Genomic DNA, 20,518 nt, shown 5'->3' on the forward strand with positions numbered 1-20,518 from the left:
TTGTTTAATTTTAATTAATTGGAACATAAATGTAAATAGTCACATGTAGCTAGTAGCTACTGTATTGAGCTGTATAAAGCTAGTGGGTTTGATGTGCCGTTGCATAGTGATTTTGATGAAAGCAAGAATTTATCACAGATAACTTAAGTAAAAATGTGAACTTTTCTTTCTTGAAATGGTGTATAACAACTTTTCAACATTTATATACAATAACATTTACTCTTTTTGGTATATAGTTCTATTAAGTTTTGACAAATGCATAGAATCATGTAACCACCACTGACACAAAGATGCAGACAAATCACGTCACTCCCTGAAATTCCCTCATGGTGCCTGTTTATAGTGAACCCCTCCCTCCCTACCCAATCCCTGACAGGAACTGATTTGTTCTCCATGCCTGTAACTCTTCATAGTAGTCTTCCACGTCTGGCTTCTTAGCATAATGCATTTGAGATTCACTCACACTGTTTTGTGTTTTGTATTTTGTTCCTTTTTGTTGCTGAGTAGTATTTCTTTGTATGCCATTCTTTAACAACATTTTCAAGAAAAATTCTCAGACTGTTTGTGCTCCATGATAATCACTCCAATATTCAATGCTGAACATTTATTTTCTTTTGTTTTTTGTCCTACTTTCATGTTCTTAGAGTATTTTTTATAAAAATAAGTTATGTGTGTGCAATTGGTTGGAAGCAGGAGAGAAAAATATTAAAAAGAAAATAGCAGGTGAAAAGTATGAGAGCACAGTGCATTCAGTGAGCTGGAAGAATAGGGAACTCTATATACACTTTAGATTTTAATTTTCAACCTCGTTTCTGTCCAGAAGCTTTTCTGACATGACTTTTATTATGTTAGAGTTTCTCACACTGTACTATTATTACCTAACAGCATATCTTCCCTGCTATTCTACAGACTTCAGAAGAATAGGAACGCTTTTTATTTCACTTAAGTCTATCTCAAGTACTTAATGTAGCTCACCATATGGTGAACACTCAATATGTGTTTTTTAAATTAATAAATGAATTAAAACTATGCTTTATCAAGAGCTATTTCAGGGCCGGCCCCATGGCCAAGTGATTAAGTTCGTGCGCTCAGCTTCAGCAGCCCAGGGTTTCTCCAGTTCGGATTCTGGGCGCGGACATGGCACTGCTCATCAAGCCATGCTGAGGCAGCATCCCACATGCCACAACTAGAAGGACCCACAACTAAAAATATACTACTATGTACCAGGCGGCTTTGGGGAGAAAAAGGAAAAATAATAAAATCTTAATTAAAAAAATGAGAGTTATTTCATGCTTCCTAACCTCTCTGTCTCATTTAATATTAGTAAGTCTAATTTGAAATTTCCAGAGTCACTCATTTTTGCTGATGAGAACCAATGTACAGGGGTGATGTTTACATGTGAGTCTGAACATTACTTGCTGCATAACTTTATGGAGTTACTTAATCTCTCTAGATAATTACTGGGATAGACATTTTTGCTCAGTGTGCCTGATAAAGATATAATAAGAATGTAGATGGGAAAATGTTTCAAGGAGGATAAAAAGTTGGGGATTATTAGATATGATTAGAATTATTAATTCATTGCATACTATGGAGAAGTGAATTCTGGTCTAAATGAGGCTTAAACTAGATGTGGGCATGCAGTTTGGAATCAAGCAATCTACAGGATGGACAGATTGAGGACCATGTATTACAACCACAGTTTCTGAAGAGATGAATGGAAGCTGTTGACCACAGAAGGCAGTATAGCATATTGGTTAAAATTAAGAGATTTGATGTAAGATAGACATAGGCTTAAATACCAGCTCTGTAACTTCCTAACTTTTAGGTGGGTAAAGTTATTTAAAACCTCTCTGAGTTTCAATCTTCTCATCTATAAAATAATGGAGAATAATACTTAATTCTTAATGAATTTTGTAACTTACTGATAATGAATAAATATGACACGTTTAAAGGGTATAGTGCAATTTTTGACGTCTTATGAGTTCATCAAATGCTAGGTTAATTATGCTTAGAAAAGTAGATGGGCTACAGATGTGACTCAGTTAATAGGATGACTTCTTAGGAGGGGTTCTTGGGTAGAAGAGGAACCTGGGAAAGGCCAGGGGGACAACAAGACCAGTTAGGAAGAGTACATATTGGAGCAGAGAACAGACCGATGACTTTGCACTCTCCTGATCCTACTCTGGCTCCCTGGCTGAGAATCTGTAGCCTAAGGCGGGGTGAAGAAGAATGGTTATAGTTATCTGACCCAGGCAGGAAGATTTTGAAGACACCCATTATTGTCAGCCCCCAGGGCTAGGGCTCTGCTTACAGCCCCTGATGTATGGCGTTTGCTTGGGGCTGGGAGCAGGGTTTGAAGCTGTGTCAGGGAGATGTGTCTGTGCTGCTACAGAGGAATATGTTCCTATGGGTCCCATAACTCTTGCTTCAACAAGTTCGCTCACTAATGAAGATAGCTCTCTGTTTCCTGGTGACTCTACTGAGCTTCCTATAAAGCCCTCACCCTTGGGAGCTGGTTTAGTTCCTGCTTTGTGAGGAGATTGAAGAGAAGTTGATGGTGTCTCTTGCTGATGTAAGCAGGTAAGAAGAGTGCATGGATGGATGGAAGGGGAAGAGATTAAAGAGTGAGGAACCCTAGGAGAAGGAGGAAAGGGAGAAGAGCAATTAAATGATGGGAGCTACAAGGAATGTGGGATGAAGAAATGGAGGGGTGTAATGGAGCCTAGAACAAACTGAGAAATGGAGATGGAGGATAAGAAGGAACAGAAAGAGAAATAAAAAAGGAGATATGACTTTGAACTCTCTCCTCATGGCCATGACCTTTCAGCAATAGTCAGAATTACTTATTGAAGCTTTCTGTTATTCCAGATCCTACTTCAGCAGCTAGCATTGAGAGAAGAAAAGCAGGTATCCACCACAAACTTTTAAGGAACTCACACTCCAGGCAGATAAGAGATGACACTTGCATATACGAACTACCAATATCAGTCATACTTCATTATTAACAGTCAAATGAAAAGTCCAAGCATGAAGAGGTGTAGAGATTTAGAAGCAGGGCTGGGGGTTTAGGGTAACATGGCCTGGAGCTGTCAGGGTAGGTTCCACATTATGGAGAGAATAGATTTCAGTGTTGAGAAATGAATGGAAGGTGGGGATTGGTAAGTGAAGAGGATGGGTCTACACCATTGTTGATACCAGAAAGCAGGGAGGTTGACCTTTGGATCACCAACTTACTGAATTAGGTAGATCTTATCCAAGTGATTTAATCTAGCCTTCTGTATATAAATTGGTAGATGTGAGTTTCTTTCTGGCTAGTCATATGGAGAACTGAAGATAGAAAGCACTAGCATATTCTTTTGTTTAGTGAACAGTGCAGAGAAAATCTTAATAAGTTGAGGCACTGAATTTTGTCCTACAGCTGGTTCCAGAGTGTATCAGCTTACTGGATTTGGAGAGAAAGCTCTCAGCTTTCTCAACTTTTCTCTCATCCTTCTCCTGTCAACATATTTGCATTCCCTAGGAAACAAGTTCTTCAGCAGCAAGATGAGCCATTGTCTCCTTTCCTCCTACCCCTTTAAATCATCCAGTGTCATATTTTTGTCCTTTATGAGATACAGTTCAAAAAAGAAAAGATAACTGGTGTCTGCTTTATAGTTATCTTATCTCTTGATTACTCTTCCATTCCTAAACTCCTCTCTAGATACATCTGTATATACAATACAAACGTATGTGAGCATTCACATGCATCTTTAAAACACATGGACTGACTTCACAAATATTCTTCCTTAAATAATCCAGGAGTACAATGTTCTCTCCGTTATTTATTTCTTATCCTTATCCCTCCACTAAATTATATAGATATACAATAGAATATAAACAATTCTTGTATTTTAAAAGAAGAAAATTAGACTGTCCTAATGTTCAACTTCTCTCATAAGCCTGGCTTCTCTAATGGCCTATAGGTTAACGGCATATAGTAGACTATGGAGTTGGTGAATCTGGTTTTGAATTTTGAATCTGTATCTATTTTACCTTTGATATACTATTTTTACCTTGCCGGGTCCATTTCCTTTCTTTAAAATAGGAGAGAAACATCTATATCATTTTTTCCTGGGATTATATAAAATTTTATGTAAGATGGCAAGCAAATATGGACATATACAAGAAATCTTAATTCTTTTCTTTTTCCCTTAACCTACCCTCCTTCTTCCCCTAATCTGCGAGGGGAGGTTTACTCTCCTTAGGTCCCCTGGTGTCTAGGGAAATGATTTCCCTCTGACTTATCCTTCCTCCAAAACTTCCAGGCTCTATTTATATTTCTCATCTAGTCTTTATCCATCTCTCTATCACCTATCATTTATTTCTCCATCCATCAATACATCTAATGTAAATTAGATTTTTGAGTTTTTAAGGTACCAATCACTTGTGCTTGTCTCTGGAGAAAATAAAAGGTGAACACATATATTTTATATTCCCAGGGAGCCAGTAATCTAGAGGGAGAAAGAAACGTGATCAAGCAAGAGAATTTTAGTGCTATAAAAAGCATTTTACTAAAGCACTGTTGAAGGAGAGTCAATAGATTGATTTCCTGCTGAAGAGAGATTTTTGGATGGTTATCACAGAGAAGGAGATTCACTCCCTAATATTCATGTTTGTCAGATTGAGAAGAAGAAGAATGAATCAGAAATCTCAACAGCTTTTGGTTTTCTTATCTGGCTAGTCTTCCCTCATTTCCCCATAGTATAATACCCTTTCATTAGTATTTTGCCTTGGCTTTTCACATTATTCGTTCCACTAGGCTGAGAGAGTTTTGAATGCAGAAACTGTTCTTTACTCATTTCTTTCTCTGTGGATGTCATCACAGTAAATGGCACTAAAATAGTCCTTCAGAGTCTGAGTAGTTGATTTAACTCAGCATGTTCATAATCCGTATTTCATTTGGCACTAGTTTTCCTGATTCTTAGTGTTCTTTCTCAACCACATATAATAATATTAATTATTATAGCAGAAAAATCAACTAGCTTTTTTTTTCCCCTTTGGAGTAACAAGTGATTATTTCTATCCCTATCCTCAGTAGACTAGAGAAGGGGGAGACAATAACTAACAACTCTTCATGTTTATCCTTATATAGCAACTGCAGAGTCTGGTACTGGAAAATCCTTTGTATCCACTCTGTCACCAGTGCAGAAAGGCTAGATTACTAAAAAATAAGAATACTCATGGCTGATCATATACACATGACAACTGGGATAGGTATATCATCCCTCATTAGTTCTTTTGATGACTAAATGTCCTAAGTAAAAATTTAAAAATCAACAATGATGACATCAGCACTCAGTGAAAAAGTCCTGAATAGAATTGTAATGGTCCTTTTAAATTTAGATTCCAGATTCTGCCTCCCATATGACACCATCTCTGTTTTCTTTGCAGTGCCATTCTATGGACTTTCTCACGCAGTGAAGTACCTGATATTCCAATTTGTGATGTCACCTCAATGTGCCTGTCCCTGAGTGATTCTCTTTTAGCTGTTAGTCTCTATTTCTATCTTGTTCATGCTTTTTACAAAAATGATTTATCAAATGCCGCTGACTGCTTCCCAAGCCTTTCACATGGCTGTTTTGTCAAGTCTTATCTACTATGCCTAGATTAGGATGCCTAACATCCTGAATTTCAGAATATTGTTTGGATTTTTTTCATAAGATTCATTAGGGCACTCTACTCACAGTGAGTTAGTTCAAAGTCACATGCAAGATATCCATGGGAAGGACGAGAAACAAGTACCCCAACGTGTAAGATGGAGAAAAGGAGAACAAGACCCAGTTATTTCAGTAGACCTGGAAAAGTACACAGAGAAATAGAATTAGAGCACAAGATGAATCTAAGTCCCATACACATGTGGAGTGGGGAATGGAGGAATTATAGGAACTATTCCCTTATAGAAAAAGGAATAAAGAAACCCTGATACCAAAAGGAGACTCCTAACAATCTGCTAGAAGAGGGTGGCTAATGATTTGGGTACAAGAATAACTCTGAATACGATATCCCAGACCAACTTCTAGAAAGGACATCATGGAGTATGCCACCACAGGTGCCCAGTGGCTCTCAGATGTGTCTCCATTATTTCTGGAGAAACTTATATAGCTTGGAGACTTAATACAAAGACTCATTGGTTGTAATTATGATTGCTGTTGTTTTGTTGGTGTGGGTGCATGCATGTGACATAAGTCTATAAGCATTTCCTACTTCAAATCAGGATGAATCTGGGCAATAGGGTGGGGATGAGCCTAGAGAGATTGATGGTTATAATAGAGAGAGGGAGAAAAATGGGGCCAGATTCTGACAAGAAAAATTCAAGATCCTGTAGAATTATGTGATAGGTACTATAATTACATTGGGGGTTTGGAATACAGAGAAAGAATTGTGTACTTTGGGAAGAGTTTATAAAAGAATTACGGCTTGAAAACAGGATCAAAATGACAATCACTATCGTTATTGTTTCTCTTTTCAGGGCTTGTCCCCAACCGACCATGGTAATTTACAATAACACCACCTCCTCCTCCTCAAACTTCCTCCTCACTGCGTTCCCTGGGCTGGAACTTGCTCATGTCTGGATCTCCATCCCTGTCTGCTGTCTCTACACTGTCGCCCTCTTGGGAAACAGCATGATCCTGTTTGTCATCATTGTTGAGCGGAGTCTCCACAAGCCCATGTACTATTTCCTCTCCATGCTGTCAGCTGTTGATCTATGTCTGACCGTCTCGACCCTCCCCACTGTGCTTGGGGTTCTCTGGTTTCATGCCAGGGAGATCAGTTTTAAAGCTTGCCTCATTCAAATGTTTTTTGTACATAGCTTCTCCTTCCTGGAGTCCTCAGTGCTGGTAGCCATGGCCTTTGACCGTTTCATGGCTATTTGTAACCCACTGAAGTATGCCACTGTCCTCACAGATAAGATAATCATGATGATTGGATTGGTCATCTGCATGCGACAAGTAATTTTCATCTTTCCCATGACTCTAGCCTTGAAGAGTGTATCGTTTCATGGAGGCCAGGAACTTTCCCACCCATTTTGCTACCATTCAGATGTGATCAAATACACATATTCCAACCCCTGGATCAGTAGCTTTTTAGGCATGTTTCTTCAGCTCTACCTGACTGGCACTGACTTATTGTTCATTCTTTTTTCCTATGTCCTGATTCTGCGTACTGTCCTGAGCATTGTGGCCCCTAAGAAGCAACAAAAAGCTCTCAATACTTGTGTGTGTCATATCTGTGCTGTCACTGTTTTCTACGTGCCGATGATCAGCCTGTCCTTTACACACCGCCTCCTCAGCTCCACCCCAAGGGTGATCTGTAGTGTTTTGGCCAATATTTATTTGCTCTTACCGCCTGTACTGAACCCTATCATTTATAGTTTGAAGACCAGGACAATCCGCCGGGCTGTGCTCCGGCTGTTCCAGTCTAAGTGTTCACGGGGCCCCAATGTGAAGAGATCTCAGAGGAGAGTGGGATGGAAGTGGAGAACTTGCTAGTACATAAATTGTATTTGAGTAGGAAAGGGATTTGAGTCCATGTCATCCTTAGGCATTTTGGTTACTGAGGCAATTTCCATTAAATTGTAGGACAGGAAGAAGAGATTAATTTTTCCCCTAAGCTTGCCAAAGAATTTAAAAGAAACCCTACAATTCAAAACCAAATTAATTGTGTATATGTCCCTCAAAAATTTAAAACAATTACATGGACTTCTGCATGTACTGAAAGCACAATAAGATCATTTTATTCCAATTTAATCATCTGCTTAAAAACAATAATTCTTAGACCAAAAATAAATGACAATAATTTTGTTTTTGCATTCAGCTGAACAAAATCATTTGTTTCTGTGGTCAAATTTCCCAGGGTGCAATGAAGATTTTTCCTTGAGCTGGTAAATGGAAAAGTTGCACGTGTACGTAAAGGCATGCACATAGAAATTTGTAATTTAAACCGGGAAATTCTTGCACACTGGTTTCAGTTCCTATAGTCACCTCTAGAGAGCCCCGTGTCCTTACAGATGCACTCTCAGAACCTCTATCTTTTCTTTAATCCCTTTTCTCCTTAGCAAAAGTGAAACTTTCACAATTCCAATTGTGAATTTCACAATTCTATTAGTTATACCTCCAATGAGTCCAATATACAAATTCACATGCCACCTTTCATTATTTTTCCCATTTCCTAGATATTCTAATACAGTTCTGATTCTCATTCCATAGCCCCTCTTTAGTGTCTGCTCTGTCTTAGGACTGCACCTTTTTTCTTTTTGCCCTCTTTTCTTGGATTGTTAATTTTCTACCTAGCTGTTAGGCAACACAACCTTTTGGTATACTTCTCACTGTAGAAATGCACAGTGACTTTGACACTTTTTAATAAGGAACCTTTGGATTACCTTGATTAACAATATTAGTTTTGTGAAGTAACCTCAGTATAAGGTTGATAGGATGTTGGGAGAATTCTCCTAACTTTTTTTTCACACGCAGAGTTATGAAACTTTTCTTCCACTTAGGATAATTGTTGTCCGAGTACAGTGGACCAGGAAGATATTCTGACCTGAGCCACATGTCTCCTCCCTCTACATCGACTTTCTACTGCTGGCAGACAAGGAATACCGCTCCCAAACTCTGGTTTGTTTGCCTCAGCTTTCTGTTCAGCTCAAGCACTGACAACTTTATGACTCTGCTTTACCTGAAACCCATCCCATTTTCTCTAATCATTAACACTGATTTCCATTTATCATCTATAGTTACAATTATTTGTACAACTTCTTTTTTATGCAGGATATTCAAGTGCTTTTGATATCTCCCTCGTGTTGCTTAAACATCACGCAAGAGGGTGTCGAAATCAGTATTTTAAGAGGTAAAAAACCAGTGTGGGACTATCCAGAAAATAGTGCAATTGGAAATAAAGTTCAGTTTTTCAGACTCGGAGGCCAGTGTTAAAGCAAGAACCTCTCTTGGCCTTATGCATTTTGTGGGAAGTCTTTGTATTCCATTATACCACCGTTCAGTATTTCAAATTTCAATTGTCCATCCTCATGTTGCTACCAAATAAATGTCCCTTTGATTCTATCCTTTTCAACGGGACAAAATATGGCTAACATACAAAAGTTTGAGTCCCAAGTGCACCTAGTTTCTAGATATCTTGTTTCAGAACAAGGATTAAGAATAGAAGACTTTTTCTTAGACAGACAGCATCTTAGTAAACCCAGAATAAAACAACCTTAAGGAAAGAGACTTAAGTAAGAGAATTTGTGAATTTAGGCAAAGATTTTAGATATCTTAATTTAGATAAGAATTGGAGGAATAGGAGTGGGGCAGAGAAAATTGTCAGACTTGAGTATATTAGAAGTGCCCGGTAAGGTTACATGGTAATCTCTGGTGACTATGGGGAATGATATAAAATGCCAAACAATATTTTTCAATATTTATGTTTTTGAGCCCAGACGTTGCTGTGCCTAGTGATGGAAGAGAGCTTGTAGACAGCTAAGAAAGGCCAGTGGGGATGAAGAACCATAAAATAGGAGAAAGAAAAGGGAATTTTCCTTAGAGAGCGTCACACTACAACAGAGACTCTGACCCCGAAATCAACCTGTGGCAGAGTAGACATCCCAGACCACGTCCTAATCTGGCCATTCAAACTTTTCCTCGTTAGCTTTTACCAATATCAATGGCTCTTTCGTTGCTTCATTGGAAGATCTTTCTAAAAGTTTTCCTTTGCAGCTCCACAACTCTATGCATAATCCATGAATTTAAAAACATCTGGAAACAGAGTTTTTTGTTTCTTTTTTTTAATTTGATAAGTTCATTGCCAAAACTTATTGGCAACAAAAGCTAACCTGAACTAACGTGAATATATTTATGGTCGTTATTTATCGCACACTGAATGAATATTCACACATTTCACTTCAGAAATATAACTTTACTTGAAGACAGTGTAATGCCTCAAGGGTTGTGGGGCTTTTATAAAGTATTAAAAATTTTCAATTCTAAAGATTTTAGATGAACAATTGTAGAAATGTGCAATCATTCTTCCAGTTTTATGATCATCAGTATCTAAAGCAGTCAGCCATATGTGCATTAATCTTTTATTACTCCAAACGTACTTTTCATATCTGGTTTAAAATGCCACTTGCCTTCTCAATACCAAACACATTTTCATCAGTGTACCTCATCCCTATGGTAATTGTTAATAGGACGTGAATTTCTGTTTTGTTGTTATTTCAAGGAATGTATTTAATTATAATTACATAATTAATTATAAATGTCACACATGTATATATACTATATATAATTACAATTTTTCAAATATATTGAGACATTTGGAAAGTATTAAAAGGATAACAAAAATCATTCACAATCCTACTAATGAGAGATTTTATGATATATGACCTAGTCTTTTTTAATAAGCTAACTTGCACGCACACACACATATATTTGTGAACTAAGATAATAATGTACACTCTATTATCATATATACTATTATTACAATTTGTTTGATATTATTCATTATTTTCTATTAAATTATATTTTATACTATAATTTACTTCCTCTAGGAAGCTCACCTTTGATTCGTTGCTAAAATGGGCAAGCTGCCATTCTTTTGTTTGTCCTTTCTCACACTCAAGCTTAAACTTACCACACTTTACTCAGTGGATTTAATTATTCATTTACTTGTTCTTCCATCAGCAGCCTGTAAGCTCCTTGTTTTATGTTTCATTTAATCCTTAACACCTAATACAGCACTTAGCAAATATCACCAAGTTGTTGATGCTGTGTTGCATAGGTGAATAATATTTAATAATATTTGTATATCACGGTTTATGTTACCATTTCCTGTTACTTGACATTTCAGTAGTTTCCAGTATTTTTATCATAGAAAATAACTCTTGATATGTAGTTTGATAAGGACGTACTTGATCACAACTCTGATTATGTTCTTAGTTTCCTAGAATATGAGTTATTAAATTTAGAAGGAAGCAAAATTATAGTCTAGTGTAGTGGATGGGGCTGTAGGCCCTGGAAACATATCGCCCAGATTTAGATTAAAGCTTGTAACACCTTATAGTTCTGTGTCCTTGAAAAAGTGGTTTAACTTCTAAAAGCTTTAACTTAATTCACAAAACAGAGGCATGTAATAAAATCTACCTTCCCATGTTCTTGCAAAAGTTAGTGAAGTTAGTATAGATAAATATCTAGCCCGATATCTGGTACCCGGTAAGCACTGAATATACCTTATTGTTATTATCTTCTAAATTATAACTATTTAAATATTATTCGTATACCTAATAGCTTTTTAGTAAAACAATGTAACACTTTTCCTTTCTGTTTTTAATATTTGTTATTTTCCTTGAAAATTGTTCCCATCTAGTGATGATTTAATTTATTTACTTATATTTAAATAGAATTTTAACTTATCTTTGAACTTAGTTCTTATTTTAGTTTATTTTTGTGTCTGATAACACATGATACACAAACATGGTTTTCTAAATAGGTAGTAATTTTTTCTACTAGTATTATTTATGTAATCTATTTTCAAAAATTTTGTAACCATGTATGATGACAGATGTTAACTAGACTTACCGTGGTAATCATTTTGCAATATATACACATATGGAATCATCATGCTGTAAAACTGAAATTAATATAACATTATATGTAGGTTGTACCTCAATAAAAGAAAGCAAAATAAAAAATGATATTTTAATGTTCCTTCATTATATATTGTTTTATGCAATATACCATGGATGGTATATTGCAGTATGTTTATTATTTCTTCATTCTTCCCATTGATTTGTTGACCAGACTATACACAATTTTATAGCTATTTAATAAAAGTCAGTATCACATGGAGCTCATTATAGTTTCTATATATTTTTATCTTATATTTTCCAGTTTACTCTCATAAATCTATTTTTAGAATTATTTCAGTAAATTCTCAAAGAAATATTACTGGAAGCTTAATCGGCAATGCATTAAACCTGTATGATAATTGAGGAAAACAGAAAACTTTTAGCCTAGTCACTCTTATGATCCAGAAATGACATTTATTGACATCTTAGACCTTGAACAGCTTCTTTCTGTGAAAGATTTAAATTTCTAAGTTGAGGGCAAATACTAAAAGGAGGATGAGTGTTTTTCTTGGTTCTTTCTTGACAACCTGTTTGCTTTTTTTTGTTAAATAAGATATGAGCTGTTTTCTCAGGACAGGTTCTTTGACTTAAAATTTCTGTTAATCCTTACCGATTTGGGCAATAGATTTTCTTTCATTCTAGATGTGTTGTGTGCTTGTAGTTTATCTTCATATCCTGAGTTATGAAAGGATTTTTTATTGTTGTTATGATTGTTTGTTTATTTTTCAAAATGAGTTAAGAAAGGTGTCAGATTACTATCAAGATGTCATTTATATGCATTGTGTAAGTACTGGAGATATGCCAATAAATTTGATGGATGCAATTATTTTAAGGAAACAAAATATAAGCAAGAGAGACAGACATGTGAACTCATAATTATAATATAATTGGAAACAACCTGGGAAGAGTCATGAAAGGTTGTTCCCCCCTCCCTGATGAAGCTATGGCAGATAAATGGGGTCAGCCATTGAACAACAAAAACTCAGTTCAATTCACCTGGGGACAGAATATCTATAAGAATATTTAATATTCAGAGAATAACTCCTTCAAAATGGCTTTTTGAAACAGAAATAATAGTAATTATCTGTGAGTTCAACTCAGGCAGGATAACATTGAAGTTTATTAATAATAGTTTTCTCCCAATTCATAGTAAAAAATTGTTAAAGTTTGGTTGACTTATTCTAAATTTTATGTTTTATACCTTTGCTGCTAAGTACTCACAGATAAAAAATGAACATGAAACAAATGAATTTTACAGAAAATAATTTAAGATAGCCAATCATCTTTAGTTGCCTATTTATGTTTTCTAAACTTTTAGCTGAACTACATACACACGAATATGATTTTATGTTGCTTAATATATGGTCATTTTTCTGCTACTTTAAAATTATCTCTAGGTTATTTAGTGCAATTGAACATATCATAGTTCAAAATACTAAGCACCTATACAAGCAGGAGAGCCATTATTTTAGAACCAATATTTTAGAACAGTTAATCAAGAATATCAGTGCTTTAAAAATTACTGTACTACTAGCTTTCCTATTTCTTACCAATAGCAGAATTGTCCCTCTGTTCTCCTTTTATTAACTATGACTTCTTGGAACCCTGTTGTAACATAAAGAGAAAATTTGGTCGGTCTAAAGAACATTATGTGAGAGTTTATTGTCATGATTCAAAGCTATGAGAGCTCTAAGGTAAGCAAAAATCACTGGCTGTCCTTATTTGATTGTTAAGGAAAGAGCAAACAGAGAAAATCTTTAACCAATTCACACTTGACAATAGACTCCTTTCACCTAAATTGAAAATCAAGAATTTGCATTAAATAGACTGAAGGCCCCTCAACAAATACAACATGTCTGAAGGCTGCCTGAAAGAAAATCAATAACTGCATTGGGGTAACATCCTTTAACCTCCAGCTTCTTTAGTATGCATTCTCTATAAGGGGGCACAATCTCTACATTCATGTGTATTTATTTGTATGCTATAAACAGTGTAACTAGAATTGCGTATTAGCATATTGATTCATGATTTTAGTAATGCAAAATTGTCCCATACACACCTCTCAATGCCCCTGTCTGTCCTAAGTTCATAGACCTCAGTGTCCAGCCCATACGTTGTACTAATTATAAGGATGATTAAGAAATATAATAATGAAAATTCCCTAACACTTTGCTTAGAAAGATATTATTTTATTCTCTGATCCTGGCTGATACTGCCTCACTTTTTCCAAAATATTTATTTTAGACCCGGTTTCCCCAGAACCTTCTCACGGATTTGTCACGTCTTCACATAGTACACAATGGGGTTCATCAGAGGTGGCACTAGCAAGAAAATGTCAGCAATGAGAATCATGGCCATTGGGGACTTGTGCTTGCCAAAGCGATGCATGGAGGCCAAAGCAATAATGGGCACATAGAAGATGAGCACAGCACAGATGTGTGAGACACAGGTATTGAGACCTTTGAGCCTCTCCTTATTGGATCCAATTCCCATCACAGTCTTCAGGATGAATACATAGGACACAGCAATGAATCCACTGTCTGACATCATACAGAGGGCAACAAAGAAACCATAGAAAAAGTTCACTGTGTTGTCAGAGCAGGCCAGCTTCATGACATCCTGATGGAGACAATAGGAGTGAGAAAGTAGGCTTTTCCTACAATACGTCAATCTTTTGAGGGTGAAAGGAAATGGGAGCACTAAAAGCACACTTTTAATGAGAAACACCAGGCCCATTTTGGCAACTCTGACATTGGTGAGGATAGAGCTGTACCTCAGAGGGTTGCGTATGGCCAAAAAGCGGTCAAAAGACATGACCAGGAGCACTGAGGACTCCCTATCTGTGAAGCCATGGATAAAGAATTCTTGAGCAAAACAGGCATTTGGGGAAATTCCTGTAGCATTGAAAATAAAGATCCTCAGCATAGTGGGGAGGGATGAGAAGGACAGGCCCACGTCAGAGACAGCCAACATGCAAAGAAAATAGTACATAGGTGCATGGAGTGAGGGCTCCACCCTGATCACAAAGAGGATGGTGCAATTGCCGAGGATGGCCACTAAATACATGAGACAGATGGGGACAGAGATCCATATGTGAACATGCTCCAGTCCTGGGATTTCAATCAGGAAGAAGGTGGTGATTTCAATTTTAGAGGAATTGAGAGTGTGCATGATAAATCAGTTGGAAAGTATTTACTCCCAGACCTGAAATGACATTTTCAACATAGGTCTATTATTCTCATCTCCCTCCTTTTAACAATTTTGTCTGAGACATAAACAAAGAAAATACAACTCTGAAAAACTTCTTATATCAAGGAATAAAAGAATGAGGAATTTGTTCCAAACAGACTATTGATAATAGAGTCAGATGTATTAATTGACAAGGAGAACTAGGAATATAGGTACTATCTTCACAATCCCATTACTCCATAAGGTCCCCAGGAAAAAGTACCCACATAAAGAGCAGTGACCTGCAAATAAATTCCCCTTTTACTATCAGGCTTTGCCCCTTTCCATCCCTAGTCCAGTGAAAACCTTTGTACAGTCAGGCTGAACTACAAGATAACTCTTTTTGCGTGGTCCAGAGTGAACCCAGAACTAAAAGAAAAAGAAACAAAGAAAAAGGCAGGATTTAGATTTTGAGAGAGCAGATAAGTAGTTTCTCCAATTTCTAGTCTTTTACTTCAAACATTTTCAGACCAGGCCTTGAGCTTCTAAAGCTGATTCTACTCACAAGTTCTCTACAGGAAGCAATATGAAAAAAGGACAGAAAATAAGTCATATGTGCTTGACTGTTAACCCTCTCTTATAGTTCAGTGAAAAATCCTATCTTGTATGGAAGCAGAAAAATGCAATCTTCTTGTACAGAGCATACTATGTCTGTAACTTTGCCACCTGCCATGGCTGGCCCGTAGTCCAGTTGACTAGGCCATTTTATATCTATGAGAGTCTGTGTTGGCATGTATAGGAAGTGCAAGAATCCTTTCTCTCTTACCATGCTGAAATATGGAGAGCACTCCTATGGATTATTCATTTTTAAGGTGTTGGTGTTGTCTGGATCCATTTTTTTTCTGATACTGTAAGATAAACAGCTGTCCTACGAATATAGAATTTTTTCACAGACAACTGAGTTAACTTGGTACATTTGAGAGTTTTCTCTTTCTTTATGGAATTAAGTTCATCAGTGGCAATGCAGTTCCAAGATTCATAGAGCAAATCAATTTCTCCTCTTTTTGCTTAGAGAAATTTAGGGAGAAGCTTGGGCTTTGTCAGAAGACTCTCTAGACTATTAGGAATCAGAAACACAAACTTTCCAACTAGTCCATCCTCCAGAATGACACACTAATGTGTTGTCATTAAGGACAAATCCTCTTCTAGGAGACCTGAGCTGCCTTCCTAAAAGGATAAAGCATTGGTTATGTCATGATCTGGGTATTGGCCACTCTCTCACTTCCAAAATCCCTAGGGTGACAGTATGCAAGGGTTCTTTAAGACAGTATTATTAGCTCTTTGTCAACTCTAATTAGGTCATCTCATGAGCATCTTCTCCTTGAAGTCTTCCCTCCTGATGACTTCAAGCAGAGTCTATGTTCCTCTACTATAACTTGCATTATAATTCTGTGATAGTACCGCAATGGTCCTATGATTTGTTGTTTACTTGTCTGCCTTCCACAGTAGGCAGTAAGTTCATTAAGATCACAGATCACGTCTCATGATCTTGACATTGTCAGCACCACACATAGTTCCCGGCAAATAGTACACATCCAAACATTATTAATCAGATCTCATTAAACTGAATTGATTTCCATTTAACTGAACTGATCTTGGGAATTATTTCCTCCCTCTGAGTAGGTATTTGAAGATTCTCTCCTTCTTTCAGAGCAGGCATTATCCATAAATTCTATGTGAAGATTTTCTCTGATTTGAGGATGTGGAAAGGTAAGTTTTTCACTTTGGCTGTCTCTGTCATTTCCCTGTAATCTAAGGATCACAATTAATTGTATATTTGCATTCTTACCGATATTAAAAACTATAACGAATACATAGTTACTCCACAGTTTTGATCCATTTCAATGTGAATCTTATGTTTATTAGTTGTTGATATAATTTTAGAAACTATTTCAATACATTATGACTAAAAGAGTTCTGAGACTCAGTTGCAACATGTGTATGTGGGGGCTTCCCGCACAACACCAAGCAATTTTCAGGACACTAGCAGGGTGTCCTAAAATTATCCAGCTCAATTCTGATACTATCTAACCAGAGATAGCATCAGATCCCTCAGGTTAAGGGCTCGGTCCTGAGACTGCCACTGCCCCTTCTTCAGATGCCAATCACAAGTCCAGGATGTCTCTTGTGTTTCTGACCAACTAGCCACAGATGGGAGGGCCCCACAACCCCCTCCTTGGACTTTGGGAGCCAGTCACTAATCTGGGTTGTTACCTGTACTTCTGACTTCTGGCCATATATCAGAAGTTCCCACAACCCGCTCTGTGAGTTTGATGAATTTGCTACAGTGGCTCACAGAACCATATGATCGTGCTATTCCACTTCTGGGTATTTATTCACGGAACACAAAAACACTAAATCAATGAGATTTATGCATCCCTATGTTCTTTGCAGCATTATTCACAATAGCCAAGACTTGGAAACAGCCTAAGTGCCCATGAATGGATGAAAGAATAAAAAAGATGTAGTATGTATGTATATATATATATATATATATATGTATATATATATATACACAATGGAATACTACTCAGCTGTAAAAAAGTATGAAATCTTGTCATTTACAACAATGTGGATGGCATTATGCTAAGTGAAATAAGTCAGACAGAGAAAGTCAAATAATGCATGATTTCACTTGTATGTAGGAAATAAAAATAGCAACAACAAATAAACGCATATACACAAGGAATAAATTGGTGGTTACAAAAGGGGAAGGTAGAGGGGGAGGGAAAAAGGGGTAAAATAGCACTTTTATGGTGATGGATGGCAATTAGACTTTGAGTGGTGAGCACAATGTAGTCATCACAGAAATCAAAATATAACGATATACACCTGAAATTTATATAATGTTGTAAACCAATGTTATCTCTATAAAAAATAAATAAAGTCTCAGTAAGCAAAAAAAAAAAGAAAATGAAAAAAGATGGTGCTTAAGCTGAGAGGAGAAAAAAAGGAGGGGTAGACATTTAAAAAAAGGGATAAAAGAGAACATTGGGAACTATTACTAAGTGATAGACATTGTGTCAGACAAGTTTTACATGCAGATAGCTTTGCCTTAAAAATGTTTGCTCCAATTTTTTGTGAACTTCAAGATAAATATTTATCTGTGAAGTCTCATAGCATTACTGATGGACAGGAGACACTAAAATAATAGACTTACTCTGAGGATAAGAGACATAGTTGACAAAGCCCTGATCAGTCTGAAACATAATAATCCTCCTACTAGCAACAGTTATCCTCAAGAACCTCCCAATGCATTTGTTTCCCAAGTATAGTGGCTTATGTAGAGAAATCGCTCAAATATTTCTGAAGTAAATTGTCTTCAGAGAAAGTCCTAAATTTGATTACTAATAAGAACTAAGGGGGCCAGCCCGGCGGCCCAGCAGTTAAGTTCGCACATTCTGCTTCTCGGCTGCCTGGGGTTCGCCGTTTTGGATCCTGGGCGCAGACATGGCATCGCTTGGCAAAAGCCATGCTGTGGTAGGCGTCCCATGTATAAAGGAGAGGAAGATGGGCATGGATGTTAGCTCAGGGCCAGTCTTCCTCAGCAAAAAGAGGAGGATTGGCAGCAGTTAGCTCAGGGCTAATCTTCCTCAAAGAAAAAAAAAAAGAACTAAAATGCAGGGATACTTTCTTTTCAGATGAATGATATTTTAAAATCTTTTTTTTTTTTTTGTGGGAGGGGGTTGGTGAGGAATACCACCCCTGAGCTAACATCTGTGCCAGTCTGCCTCTATTTTATATGTGGGACACTGCCACATCATGGCTTGATGAGCAGTGTGCAAGTCCATGTCCAGCATCTGAACCTGCAAACCCCGGGTTGCCAAAGCCGAGTGCACAAGCTTAACCGTTATGCCACTGGGTCAGCTCCTTAAAATCTTTATACATATCATTATATTTAATTATTAGAGCAACTCTATGAAGCAGGTACTATTATTCTTTCTGTTTTATAAATTAGGAAAGAAAGAAACAGCTAGTAAGAGATAGCAGTGGAATTCAAACTTCCATGTGTCTTATCCTCCTGCTGAATGCCAAGCATTACCTTACGCTCTTCTGTTTGTCACTTCCTTTCCAATCGCATATGATGCATTCGTCATAACTACATAGTTCTCTGATCTCTGTTCCAATGTTCTTCCGATAACTCAAGACCATAATTCATCTTCCAAGGCTCTTTCTTCCAAGGCTAAAGCCCTCTCCTGATTCTGGTCTACTGGCTAAGACTGTGATATCCATGAGCTGACTTTTGGACCTGGGGTGTCTGCCTTCCTGTTCTTTGCTTAGACAGAGAGGTTTTACCATTTCATCAGACTCGTTTTCCTATTTCTCAGTCTCTGTCTCACATAGAGTTCTGACTCTATCTAGCAATTTGTCTAACTGTGGGTTAACAACTGCATGCTTTCTGAGATGAACCATAGGCAGGTGAAGTGAACAGTGCTAATGGATGACTAAAAGGGGATTTAGTGCATTTTTAATTTTCATAGCTTCTCCAAATTTGTTAAACTCTCTTCTTGTCAGACAAACATAGGTCGAATAAAAACTCCTTCCATTCCTCATTCCTCCATTGCAATCTTTTTTTTTTTTTACCTCTAAGCCTCTCCTACATCAAAATTCCGGAGCTTCTCTACAGTCACCCTCATTCATAGTTCTCTCTAAGTCCTAATTCTTAGAGTATTCATGTTTCAAACACACTTCAGGATACAAAGCCACGTTATTGCACAATATTATGTTAGGGCCCTATTGCACTTACCATTTAACCACAGCCTTGTCAGACTCAGTGTACCATCTGTTGACCAAGACCTTTACCTATAGATCACAGACTCTTTGAGCTGTCTTCTGAGTTTTTCACTCATGGGACATCAATTCTTCCAGCTCTGCTACCCTCTGTAAACAAATGATTTCCCTGAGAAAGTTTTAAAAAATTCTCAGAGGAGGGCCTGGTTCAGGACCATGGTTTTAACTCATTGGTTTCCACAAGGCCATGAAAAGTTCAGTCTGGAATGTTCCATAGATTTTAGAGACCCAATTATATCAAGAGAGCCTGCCCTGGGGATTAGAGAAAGCAGTTGAGGCTACCAAGCAATCATTTAATTCCAAATTAGTTGATATATTGTTCTAGGTTCACCTTTTCTTTGTTTCCTCTTTTTTTCTGATAGTCAATGAAGGTGTTTTCCCTTTCTTTATTATCGAAATGTAATTTACATGTAGTAAGATGCAGAAATCTGAAATGTACGACTATCTCCACGTACACCCAAGTAACACTCAGAGAAGTGCTAAAATTCCCAGATCTGATTGTGAATTTATTTTTCTTTTGAGTTTCTTTGTGTACTTTGAAGCTTTTCTATCACATGTATAAATATTAAGGTTGTTATGACTTCTTGATGAATTGACCCTTTTATCATTGCAAAATATCTTCTTCTTTCTTAGTTATAACTTGTTTTAAAGTACATGTGCTCTGATAATAATAATAATATGGCCTCATTCACCTATATTGGTATACATAACATATCTTTTCTATCTTTTTATTCTTAAGCTATCTGTGTCTTTATATTTCAAGTTCAACTCTTGTAATTAGCATATTTTTTAATCCAGGGTGACAATTGCTGTTTTGTAATTGGGGCCTTTAAGCAA

The 20,518-nt window shown here is 36.9% G+C and overlaps 3 protein-coding genes across 3 annotated transcripts in view; 1 reads left to right on the top strand and 2 right to left on the bottom strand.

Annotated features, from left to right (window-relative positions):
- The window catches only part of LOC103553912 (olfactory receptor 51H1-like), a 60,200-nt gene that overhangs the window by 16,626 nt on the left and 23,056 nt on the right, over window positions 1-20,518 (bottom strand). The window contains 1 exon segment of the mRNA XM_008524675.2: window positions 13,213-13,267. The gene's annotated coding sequence lies outside the window, so the exon portion shown is untranslated.
- Window positions 6,531-7,539, top strand: OR51T1 (olfactory receptor family 51 subfamily T member 1). Its single transcript, XM_008524695.2, is given in 2 exon segments — window positions 6,531-7,487; window positions 7,489-7,539. Coding segments are annotated over 2 exon segments (1,008 nt in total).
- LOC103553262 (olfactory receptor 51A7-like) lies at window positions 13,940-14,833 on the bottom strand. The gene has a single exon (XM_008523745.2). It carries the CDS (start codon window positions 14,831-14,833, stop codon window positions 13,940-13,942), a length of 894 nt encoding a protein of 297 aa, XP_008521967.1.

Source organism: Equus przewalskii, chromosome 6 (assembly GCF_037783145.1).
Source record: "Equus przewalskii isolate Varuska chromosome 6, EquPr2, whole genome shotgun sequence".
In the NCBI taxonomy this organism is placed as follows: Eukaryota; Metazoa; Chordata; class Mammalia; order Perissodactyla; family Equidae; genus Equus; species Equus przewalskii.